The sequence below is a fragment of the Triticum urartu genome, chromosome 2 (genome assembly GCF_003073215.2).
Source record: "Triticum urartu cultivar G1812 chromosome 2, Tu2.1, whole genome shotgun sequence".
Lineage (NCBI taxonomy): Eukaryota > Viridiplantae > Streptophyta > Magnoliopsida > Poales > Poaceae > Triticum > Triticum urartu.
The window spans coordinates 733,868,115-733,879,061 of record NC_053023.1 but is presented as its reverse complement, the minus strand read 5'-3'; the positions used below and the strand labels follow the sequence as shown (position 1 = coordinate 733,879,061).

General features: G+C 52.3%; 2 protein-coding genes across 2 annotated transcripts; one reads left to right on the top strand and one right to left on the bottom strand.

Annotated features, from left to right (window-relative positions):
* Positions 1-3,637: 3,637 nt before the first annotated feature.
* Positions 3,638-4,949, bottom strand: LOC125534493 (acetylserotonin O-methyltransferase 3-like). The gene is made up of 2 exons (XM_048697705.1): positions 4,186-4,949; positions 3,638-4,074 (listed from the first exon to the last, which is right to left on the bottom strand). The coding sequence occupies exons 1-2, from the start codon at positions 4,927-4,929 to the stop codon at positions 3,766-3,768; spliced, it is 1,053 nt and encodes a 350-aa protein (XP_048553662.1). The 5' UTR covers positions 4,930-4,949; the 3' UTR covers positions 3,638-3,765.
* Positions 4,950-6,206: 1,257 nt separating this feature from the next.
* Positions 6,207-6,804, top strand: LOC125534492. Its single transcript, XM_048697704.1, has one exon. The coding sequence runs from the start codon at positions 6,298-6,300 to the stop codon at positions 6,607-6,609; it is 312 nt and encodes a 103-aa protein (XP_048553661.1). The 5' UTR covers positions 6,207-6,297; the 3' UTR covers positions 6,610-6,804.
* Positions 6,805-10,947: the final 4,143 nt, after the last annotated feature.

The window sequence follows — 10,947 nt, the reverse complement described above, 5'->3', positions numbered from 1 at the left end:
ATGGCAAACGGGCAAAAGATATCAGCTTCATAGACTTAGTGAAAATACTAACATGCCAGGAGTTAACATCAGGAAGCAATGTTTAGAGTAAGATAAAAATATGCTACATGAACAGAACATAGCAAACAAAGGCATGGCATGAATCTACTCAAAGCATATAACAAAAGTCCCTTATTGACCATAAGCCAGAAGAGCACAGAAAATATGATGGTACCCATATAAACATAGCAAGTTTCGTTAACAGATTCAGACTTAGCAGAAAAACTGGACATGGCAAAAACAGAGTTACGAAGGCATGTTTGCGAGCTCGATTCACTCAACACAAGGCATTGCATGACAAGCTAAGCATACTACCAGCAAGAAGACAAGTTCATGAAGCTAACCAAAGCAAGAACAAACTCATAGTATGCATGGATCAACTACAACAACCTTGGCAAAATTAATTAACACGTAAACAACCTGCCAGGAACATTTTATAGCAAAAGTAGAGCAAGATTGAGTCATGCTAGGGCACTCCATAAATTCAAACAGGAGCATGGATGGATAGAGCATAACCATATGTCAAAATCATCCTTACTGAACATACTCAAAAGAAGCATGGATCTCCCTGTAGCAATATGAATACATGGCATTAAAAATAACAACAGGAAAATGACAGTGAAATTCTAAGTCCCTGAAATCAGCAATAACACGAGAGCTACTTTGCATGCATGTGCTACTCACCACATTGATCACAAAAAATACATGGCATACAACCCTGTAAATATGGCATGGCATAGCCAAAAACACATGTAGAGCTCATGCCCATATGCAGCACACAATAATCATGGCAAAAATGACAAATGCTCAAGATCTGTTAAGAATCAGCACCTAACAATTTATAGCACTCTTGGATTAACAATTTGGGCAACAAGATGGACTCAAACAAGCATGGCACAATGGAACAAAATGAAGAGCACAACCAGATGAACAATTTGATATATTATGCACAATAAACGGAGCTACGATGACAGAGTTATGATGTAATGAACAGAACTTCAGAATGTAGAAAAAAAGACTTAGAGGAAAAAACAGGGGTCAACCCTAGGGTTCTCAGATCCAGATCTGGCGCACGGAAGCCGAGGTTCGCCGGAGTAGCGGTTCTCGCCGGAATTGAAGACGAGGCGGTGGCTGGAGAAGATGGCTGGAGCTGCGGGGTCTCGCCGGATCTGGTGTTGGGGCGAAGGTGGCCGGAGAGGGGGGGCGGCTCCCGCGGCGGCGGTGGCGGACGAAGGCGGCGACGCGGGACTTGGCGTGGGGCGGCGGCGAGGCGTGGCGGCGGCGGCCGGCGGAGGAGGCGCAGGGCGGCGCGGCTCCTTGCGCGGGGGCGCGGGCGGCGGAGGGACGCGGCGTGAGCGGGCCGCGGGGGCCCCGCACGGGCCGAGCGGGCCGGCGGCGGTGTGGCGACACGTGGCAGCCCCTGGTAGGTCCACTAGTAGAAAACGGAGCTTTAGCGCCGGTTCGTAAGGGCCTTTAGTGCCGGTTCCATAACCGGCACTAAAGGCCCCCCCCCCTTTAGTACCGGTTCGGCACGAACCGGCGCTAAAGTGCCACCACGTGGCGTGAGCTCGCGCCCTGGTATGGGGGACCTTTAGTACAGGTTGGTGTTACCAACCGGTACTAAAGTTTTTTTTTTGAAAATTTTGGAAATTTTTTTTGATTTTTTTTGATTTTTAATTTTTCTGAATTATTTGATGATTTAGTCTCTAATCACCTCTCTTAACTGCTCAAGTGTGGATCACTTATTCCAAATCGTTTGACTTCCCGGCCAGTCACCCATCCTCTCACTCCCCCAACCTGAGCACGCTTAACTTCAGAGTTCTATTCCCGCTACATTTCAAGTCTGCACTTGTTGTTTTCCTGACAAATGTAAGCTGTCAATCCTATTAACCCTCAGCAGTTAGCTTGAGCATTAGGTCACACGTTTCACCGTTTGAGTTTGTAACTATTATTATAAAAAACAGTAATTATTTAGTAACACTAATATTTTTTGAATAAGTTTGACTATAGTTTGACCACAGTTTGACCAGATTTGACCAAAATTTAAAAAATTGAAATAATTATTTAGTAACACTAATATTCTTGAATAATTATGTAGTAACATTAATACTTCTTGAATAAGTAGTTTGACCAGATTTAACCAATTTTTTTTTTAAAAAACTGAAATTTGACCATATCTTTTTTTCGTTTTGGAATTTGAGGATTCTAAAAAATTGCAAACAGGCCATAGGCCGTCTCCATCGGATGCGGATTTTCGTGCTGAATTTTTTGATATATTATACGTTTTTTCCCGACATCGTATGCAAAAGTTATAGCCGTTTTACATTTTCCCTACACTTTTTGCAAAACATGTCCAAATTTAAGTTTTCAAATTTTCCTAACTAGTAGATGTAGTAATATAACTACCTCTCGAAGGATTTTATTTTTTAAAGTTTTTATCATTTTCTTTTGATTTTTTCAGAACTGAAATGGCGACACACGACGGGGGGGGGGGGGGGGGGGGGGGGGGGGGGGGGGTGGTAGAGTTTGAAAATTGCCCTATAGTGCCGGTTTATGTTACAAACCGGTACTATAGGTCAGACCCCTTTAGTATCGGTTCGTGGCACAAACCGGTACTAAAGGTTAGCCCTTTAGTACCGGTTTGTGACACGAACCGGTACTAAAGGTGATCGTGGGGCTCCGGCCTGACGCCAGCCTGCCATCACCCCTTTAGTACCGGTTCGTGGCACGAACCGCTACTAAAGGTTCAACACGAACCGACATTAATGCATAGCCGTTCGAACCGGCACTAATGGTACCATTAATACCGGGCTAAAATCAAACCAGCACTAATGTGTCTCACATTAGGTCCTTTTTCTACTAGTGGTCAGGCGGCGGTGGTGGACATGTCCGGCTCCGCCCGGACGTGTCCGGCGGCGGCGGGGAATGAAATTAGGGTTTTGGACTGCGAATTTTTTGGGGGAGGTGCAAATATATAGGTAGAGGGAGCTAGGAGAGTCCAAATGAGGTGTGGTTTTCGGCCACGCGATCATGATCGAACGGCCGAGAGAATGGAGGGGTTTTGGATGGGTTATTGAGCCACTTTGGAGGGGTGTTGGGCTGCAACACACACGAGGCCTTTACGGTTCCTCGGTTAACGGTTGGAGTATCAAATGGACTCCAAATGGCACGAAACTTGACAGGCGGTCTACTGGTGGTGTACCAAGGCCGCTTGGCAAATCTCGGTCCATTCCGAGATTGTTTAACAACCGCTCACAGAAAAAGGCAAAAAGGGGCGCCAGAGGACGTAGGAGTGCCGGATTGCAAAACGACAACGGGAAAAATGCTCGGATGCATGAGACGAATACATATGCAAATGAGATGCACATGATATGAAATGCATGACATGGACAAAATGCAAAACGAAGATAAAACCCAACCACGAGGGAATAACATAACTTAGAGCCGAAAATGGCAAGAGTTGTAGTACAAATATGATAAATTACATCCGGGGTGTTACAGATTGCATCTTTTAGCAAAAAGAAAATTCTCCGATTGTCTTACGGTTACAGGCAGGAACACTATTGATGATTTTCTAACCTTTAGAAAACACGACCATGAAGGAGGACTCGAAACATTATTGCGTAAACAGACATTATTCGATGGATAGCATGAACATACCACATCAAACAGTACATCCTGCTTATTTATCTTATTTATTTATTTCTATTTTGGCAGGCACGTGTTTTAAGGGTAGACTTCAATGATGGACCGATATCCAAGCATTGGAGTGATCTTGTAGTCCTTGAAGCCGGCCTCAAAGAGAATCTTCCTCCACTGATGCTCGTCTCGATCGGTCCCGTCAACACGCATCATGAAGACATCATACAGAACCTGCATCTCCTTGAGAAGAACTTCGTCCCGCGACACCCCGGAGCCTATCACGACGTCGATGATTATCACCTTCCCTCCGACGCTTCTACCGGTTGTTATGGCTTCTTTGCACCGTCGTAGCACCTTGACGGCATCTTCGTCTTGCCACAAGCACATAACCCACTGGAGAAAAGGAAGAAGACGCACACGTGCGTATGTAATAGTTGAACGACCCCGTCAAAAAAGAAGTTGGAGGAAGAAAGAATACACATGTTCTACATACGTGTACATTACCTTGAGTAGAACAACGTCGGCAGGTGGCACGTACTCAAACAAATCGCCGGCGACAAACTGGACGTTTTCGATGGCAGGCGCCCCTGCGATCGCGTGAGGGAGATCAAGCACGGTGCAGTTGATGTGGGGGAACGCCTTGGCGATGGCTTCCGCCGCGGCACCATGGGCACCGCCGGCGTCGACGAGGGAGCTCACGCCCTCGAAGATGCCGCGGTGCTCCTTGAGGACGACCTCCATGACGAGGCGGCTATCGGCGGCCACACCGACGTTGTACTCCCCGCGCGTGTCCATCCTTGCTACCATCTCATCTCGCGTGCACCCATGCGCCACCTCGAAGAGCGTGCGAGCAGACGCCCGCTCGTCGGTGAACCACTCCGCTATGCTGCAGAGAGCGGTCACGTACGACGGGTCCAAAAACAAACGCACGATGGGAGACTGGTTGTAGTCCCCGACGAGGACGTGGGAGACAGGGGTGAGCTTGTAGCGCACGTCATTGGCATCGGCGTGGCGGCCTTGGTCGACGGAGAAGATGCCGAAGGTGGTGAGGACGCGCATGAGCCGACGGAGGTGGGAAAGCTTCGCTGGTTGGACCCTGGTCTCAGTGGCAACTTCGGACAAGGTGGCGGCACCTCCGCGGCGGTGGATGGCGTCGGAGATGCGTAGGTCCACGGTGGCCTTGAGCGCCGCGGACCTGACAAACGCCATGGCGTGGTGGTAGAGCTCAAGCTGAGCTTGTAGTGCCATGATATATGTTCTGTGCCAAGAACTCTGCTATGCTCCTCAGGTACTTATAGACTTGTACAGTAAGCCTTGCGTGTAGGAGTGTCTAGCTAGGAAAATGATTGTGCATGCATGGTCTATCTACCTGGATCTGGATGGATGTGTCTTTCGGGACTCTGGACGTGGATATAGTGGCACGTCGGAGACACGCGCGTGCCTTTCGGCCGCTCCAGCCAACACCGCCGATCGCTGGTGCTCCAAGGTGGACCGATGAACTCAATCTTTGTGTGAGTCCTACCTCATCCCTTCCTTTTTTTCTGAGCGGTTGGATCTGTTTTTTCATCCATCCTTCTGCATGCATGCAACCCGCACCGCAAGCATTCGCCGGAGCCTGTTTCTGGCGTGGAGCGTGGCAAGAGAAGGTACACACACAAGAAAAGGAAAACTAACCATGTGACATATGTGGTAAGCAATTCAAACCAATTCAAAAGAAAAGGAAAACTAAAGTACACAAAAAATCATTTTTTATTTTGCGAGTGAAATAGGGAGAAGATTTCTAAAAAAAATATGAAACATGGACCTCAATGTAGGTCCGTTGGCTATATACTTAAATCGATTGAACATTTTTATATTTCTCAACCGACGACTATGAAATACAGTAGGAAACAGTCAATTTGTACATGTCATCGTTCGACCAACAATTCGATATTTTCTTAATAATATATGAACCCCGGGCTTTACCGCTCGACATATACATTTTTTGATGAATTTAACCGATACAAGCATATATTGTATTGTGCCGGTAAAAAGCATACACATTAGGAATCTGCAAGAAAATGTAAGGCTGGTCCGGACGGATACATGGGATTTGAGGGTATTGTTGGATTGAAAACTTTAAATTCTGTTGCCCTGTGAGGTAGCGTTAGTGTTAGTTTTGCCACCTGGTCCCATCGAAAATAAAAATGTTCTGCTTGCTGGTGGTTTGGGCGATTTAACTCTGCTGTGTACCCTTTTTTTTCGCAAAAATAACCTCGTCTGTCACGCCGGTGACCGGACACGCACCCGCCGGACGCTATCGATCGTGTCGTCTAGCATCACATGCAATGTTAGGCGTGTCGCTGCTGTTGGAGTTCCCTCATCCATTCGATAAACTATGTCCCATCATTTCTATATACTATGATTCATACCCTGTACCCTATATGATTAGATGAAATTTTTATCCGCAAAGAGAAAAAAAGAGTTCCCTCAACCACCTACATCCTGAACCATCTCCTCTATAATTGACGCAACAACCGCTCATTATCAAGGGAAGGATCCTCACCCTGGGTGATATATACTCCTCCTCTTTGAATCACGGGCCACACTGCAGCAGCACCACTTGAAGCAGAGACAATGAAGCTGCAAACCCAACTACTCCTCTTGGCTTCCATCACCGCAGCGCTGATCATGAGCTGCGGCGTCCTCGCCGGCACCACCCACGCGATACCGGTGCCCACGCTACGCGGCATCGAGGACGACGACGTGGGCTTCGCGGAGCGCGAGGAGGCGGCGTACCCGCGGAGGAGGGTGCTTTACGGCGACCAGTACATCAGCTACAAAGGGGTGCAGGCGAGCAGGCCGGCGTGCTCCGGCTCCTGCGCTGGCCGGGGGCAGCCCTACACCGGTAGCGGCTGCCAGGCCATCTTCGGCTGCCGCGGCCGTTAATTTTCTAGAAGCTACTACCATTCCTATTTGCCTCCCTGGTCAAGAAGCTGCGGGGAGATTATGAAATGTGGTTATCGTATAAGCTCAAGTGGTTATACATGTATTTGTGTTGTTGTATTTGTATGTAATGTTTGGTGCACAATAATGTGTTTGGATCCGATGCAAAAAAGTAAAAAAAAAATGTGTTTGGATGAATTTAAGCAAGAAAAATGTTTTTTTGTTATTGGTTTCTAGGAGCTAGGCCTCCATGGCTCATCCAAGAAGCTAATTCAGGAATCATCTCGCAGCCACCTCGCCAATTAATCAATCGATTAGTTGATATCTTGAATCTCTTCTTCCTTTTTTGAATCTCTTCTTCCCTTGCACGGTTGCATCTCCTTGGACTTGTGTTGCTACTCTCATCTCTCCTGCTGCTTCTGATGCTTCCCTCGTCTGAGTCGTCTCTGCTAGAGCTTCCCTATCCACCTACCCATGTCGACGTGGCAGAGCACGAAGTAGTTTTCATAGGAATACTCCTATATAAGGCTCGGTACGGACCATGATCGGTATCTCTATAGTCTTTAGTCTTTACACAGTCGACTCATCGCAACTCATCGCAGTACACCTCATTCCTCATACGATCTTACAGCCTCTTCGTACCCACAAATCCTAGTTCTCGTACAAGACTAGAGCAATCAATCCAGATAAGCAGAAAGTACAGATAAGCGTTTTCTAGGAGGAGAGATGGGGGGGGGGGGGAGGAGGCCGCCTGAGGGGATCGGTCTCTCACCGCCGGCGCCCCAATCCGCGCCGCATCTCAGCGCTGGGGGGTCACACCTGATCCCATCGAGATCTCCTACTTCACCTGCGGCGGCGCCGTTGGAGAGAAAGGAGGGGTCTACGGGATCGGGAGGGGGCCGTGGTGAGCCGAGGCGTGAGATCGGGCGGGAGGAGCGCCGGTGGTCGCAATGGCGAGTCTCGTTCTCTCTCGTGATGGATCCGGGTGTGTGGATCGAAGGGCGGCTTCGATTCACCCCTCATTCAAGATGGGTGGTTCTTCTCGATCTGGAGAATGACGTCCTCGCCGGCGATTATCTTCCAGTCGGAGATGTGATTGAGGTAGGTCTTCAATTCAAGCTTGATGATTATAACATAGTTGTTGGCGAGTATGTGCAGATAAACCTACGTTCGAAGGCATCCGAGGTGATTGATCTGACGGAGCCGATTCAGGCAAGACTGGGAGGACGTTTTTGGGTGCTTCTGGAGAGCGACGACGAAGATCAAGCGGAGTGTGTCCCCTCCAGAGTCATGGCTTTGCCGGCTGTCGGGCCGTTGCCGGAGCCCATGATTAAGATCGTTCGACGTCGCTCAAATTTTGAAAACTCCAAGCCGACTACGAAGCCCTGGATCGGACCGATCCCTAAGGTAAGTAGAGAACCTATGACCTTGTCTCAATTTTTGCCGGATGATTGGACTTTGGTGACGCGAAAGAAGAGGGGAAAGATTGGCCGGCCGCCGCCGCCGCCAAGATCGCCGGTGGCGAGTTCGGGCACTGTTCGTGCGGCCAGACGGGCTTCGCCGCTGATCAGAGGGATCAACGAGATCCGTGCCGACAGGTCTCGCCGTTTGAATTCGATATTGGGCCTCAGTGGCCCCGATCAGGCATCGGGAGACGTGGGCCGGCCTGCCGATGGGTATGAGGCCCATCGCGCGGCAGATCCACCTGGGCCGTTAACTGGGTGTGTGGCCCAGCCTAACGAGGATTCTGTGGGGGCGACCGTATAATCCCTGCATGCGTGCGATCGATCTCCAGGTCACGTACGTTCGGCCGCCGTCGTTGTGCCCTAGTTTGCGCAGGGGAGGCACGCCGGGGTTTCACCGCTGTGGCCCGGGGAGAGCGGCGCGCATTCCTCCTCTTGGGTCCATGGCAGGCCGCGGGGCTGCGGCGCCGCCCGCTAAGAAGCAGCCGGCCGCTGCTGCTGTTGGTCGGGGTGGGGCTGCTCCGCAGCCGGGCGGTGCGGCACTGCCGCCGGCGGTGAGCGCGGGGCGCGGGGCCCTGGGGCAGCCTGGCCAGAGGCCGCCGGCGGGCGGTGGTGTGCCGCCGGGCACCCAGGGTCGCGGCGTTGGCCTTGTGGGCGCTCGGCCACCGGGGCAAGTACCCATCCATGCTACGGCCGGAAGAGGCGGGCTCAGGCCTCCGGCATCGGGTGCGGCATCTGTGGCTCAGCCGGCGGCGGGTCATGGTGGGCCCCGGCCTCAGGCGCCGGGCGTTGCCGGTGTGGTTCCGGCTGGCCGTGGTGGAGGGCCTCGGTCTTCTGGGGGCGTGCCATTGCCGTCGAGCAATCAGCCTCGGGCCGCACCTCCGCCCCATCACGTTGCGAGGCCGGCGCAAAACCGGTCAGGTCCAACTCAGACAAGATAGTATTCTACCAATAGAGAGCCCACTGATCCGCCCCGAGGCCAGTGGGGGATGACGGGTATGATGCGTATGGTGAGGGACGGCATCGTGGTTCCTCGTCCACGGGAGGAGGTCGTGGCCATGCCTGGCAGAGTGATGGGTCTGCCGACAGACCGTTTCTCGGCCCTCCAGGCGGATTTGTTGAAGGAGCCACAGGCCCAGACTACCGTCAGAGAGGAGGCTATCGGGGTCATCGTGGTGGTCGGGGAGGGGGCCGTGGGAGGTTTCGTCGCCCGCCTCCGCCTAAGGCAGTTGTTGAGCACATGGCGTCAGCACTGGAGGCCGATCACGCGTCCACTGATCTTCCTTCCCAGGCGATGGAGGTGGTGACTGCCTTGGCCAGTGTTGAGGTTCCTGCGACTGGGACTGTGGCAGAGGTTACTGACAGGTCGGATGCTGAGAGGGCGTCCAAGTATGCACGCAAGAAGGAAAAGATGCTTTGCTATCATTGTGGGGAGAAGGGCCACTTTATTGCTGAGTGCATGGCCGAGCTGTGTGAGCCGTGTGGCAAGCCGGCACATGCCTCGGGGGAGTGCCAGTTCTTGCGTGACCAGGCTCCGTCGCTGACTTTGTATGGAGTCTACTGTGCTAAGCTTATGTTCTCTGAGTCACCGGCTGCGCGAGAGATTCCGGAGGAGACCCAGAGTTTGACCACCGGGGTTGTGAAAGCTACCCAGGGCGAGGTGACTAAGGCTCAGATCGTGTGGAGGCTTCAGGAGCTGGCTCCGGGGGACTTTCGGTGGGAGCTGGTTGGTCTCGAGGAAAAGGTTTTTAAGGTTGATTTCCCCACGGTGGATGACTTGCAGCGGCTGTTGAGCTTTGGTTTGTGTAGAGTTCCTGGCACTTCGTGCATTCTGGAGTTTCACGAGTGGAAGAAGGTGGAGCCTAAGGGAAAGCCGCTTACGCAGGTCTGGTTGCGGTTTGTAGGGGCCCCGTCTAAGCCTTTGCAGGATGTTCGAGTTGTGGCCAGTTTGGGTATGATGGTTGGGAAGACGGAGAGAGTTGATATGGCTTTTACCCGGGCTCATGGGGTGGCCCAGCTTTTAGTCAGTATTCTGGATATTGAGTTCGTGCCTGATGTGGTCAATTGGACTTATAGGGGAGAGGTGTTCCCCGCTCGAGATTGAGTTTGAGGACCCTGATCTGTTTGCTGATGCAGTTAATGGGAATGATGTTGATATGCACGAGGGAGACGGCGGTGCGGGAGCCAATGGGGCACAGACTGATGAGTCCACACGAGAGGGGTCTAACAGCTCTCGCCCAAATGCTCAGTTGCCCAGGGATGGGACCGGGGTTGAGCCGGCAGCATCACCTTCGGTGCCTATGACTTCGTTGCGGTTTGGGTCCTTTGATCCAGCATCTGCGCCGCCCAGACTTTGGAGTGACCGGGTAGACTCTGATGATATGTTTGAGCGCACGCTTCCTCTGTTGGAGTTTGAGGGAGCTGGCGGTTCTGTGCCTGGACGCTTGGTGAGGGCCCCATCGGTGAGGACTCTGGATGGAGTTGGGGTGGGGGAGCCGGAGGTTGCTTCTCTTTCCCTTGTTCCTCCTGTGGTCGAGGCTCCGGTGCGGTTTGCTGAGGCTGAGCTGGTGTTGGAGGGAGGGGGTTCGGGGCAGGAGGCCTTGACTTCCCCCCTCCATTTCCCTACGCCGGTGAGGTCGGCCACGTTGGAGTCGGCCAGCGCCAGGGGAGGGAGCCCGAGGCAGGCGGCCTCGGCTCCCGCTACTCCGGTTGTAGCGGCGACGCCTGCGCCAACAGCGGTGTTGGGAGGGGGGCTGGGGCAGGTGGCCCTGGCCCCTCCTTCGTCCCAGGCGGTCAGGAGGACCGTCTCTCCTTCGCCGACGGCTCTTCCGTTTGCGCCGGCGGGTGGGGCGGGAGGAGGGCGCGGGCAGGCGGCCCA

Coding starts and splice junctions, on each gene's coding strand:
- LOC125534493 (XM_048697705.1), bottom strand. CDS start 4,929: ATGGCACTACAAGCTCAGCTTGAGCTCTACCACCACGCCATGGCGTTT. Junction 4,075..4,185: donor CCGACGTTGTTCTACTCAAG/GTAATGTACACG, acceptor CCTTTTCTCCAG/TGGGTTATGTGCTTGTGGCA.
- LOC125534492 (XM_048697704.1), top strand. CDS start 6,298: ATGAAGCTGCAAACCCAACTACTCCTCTTGGCTTCCATCACCGCAGCG.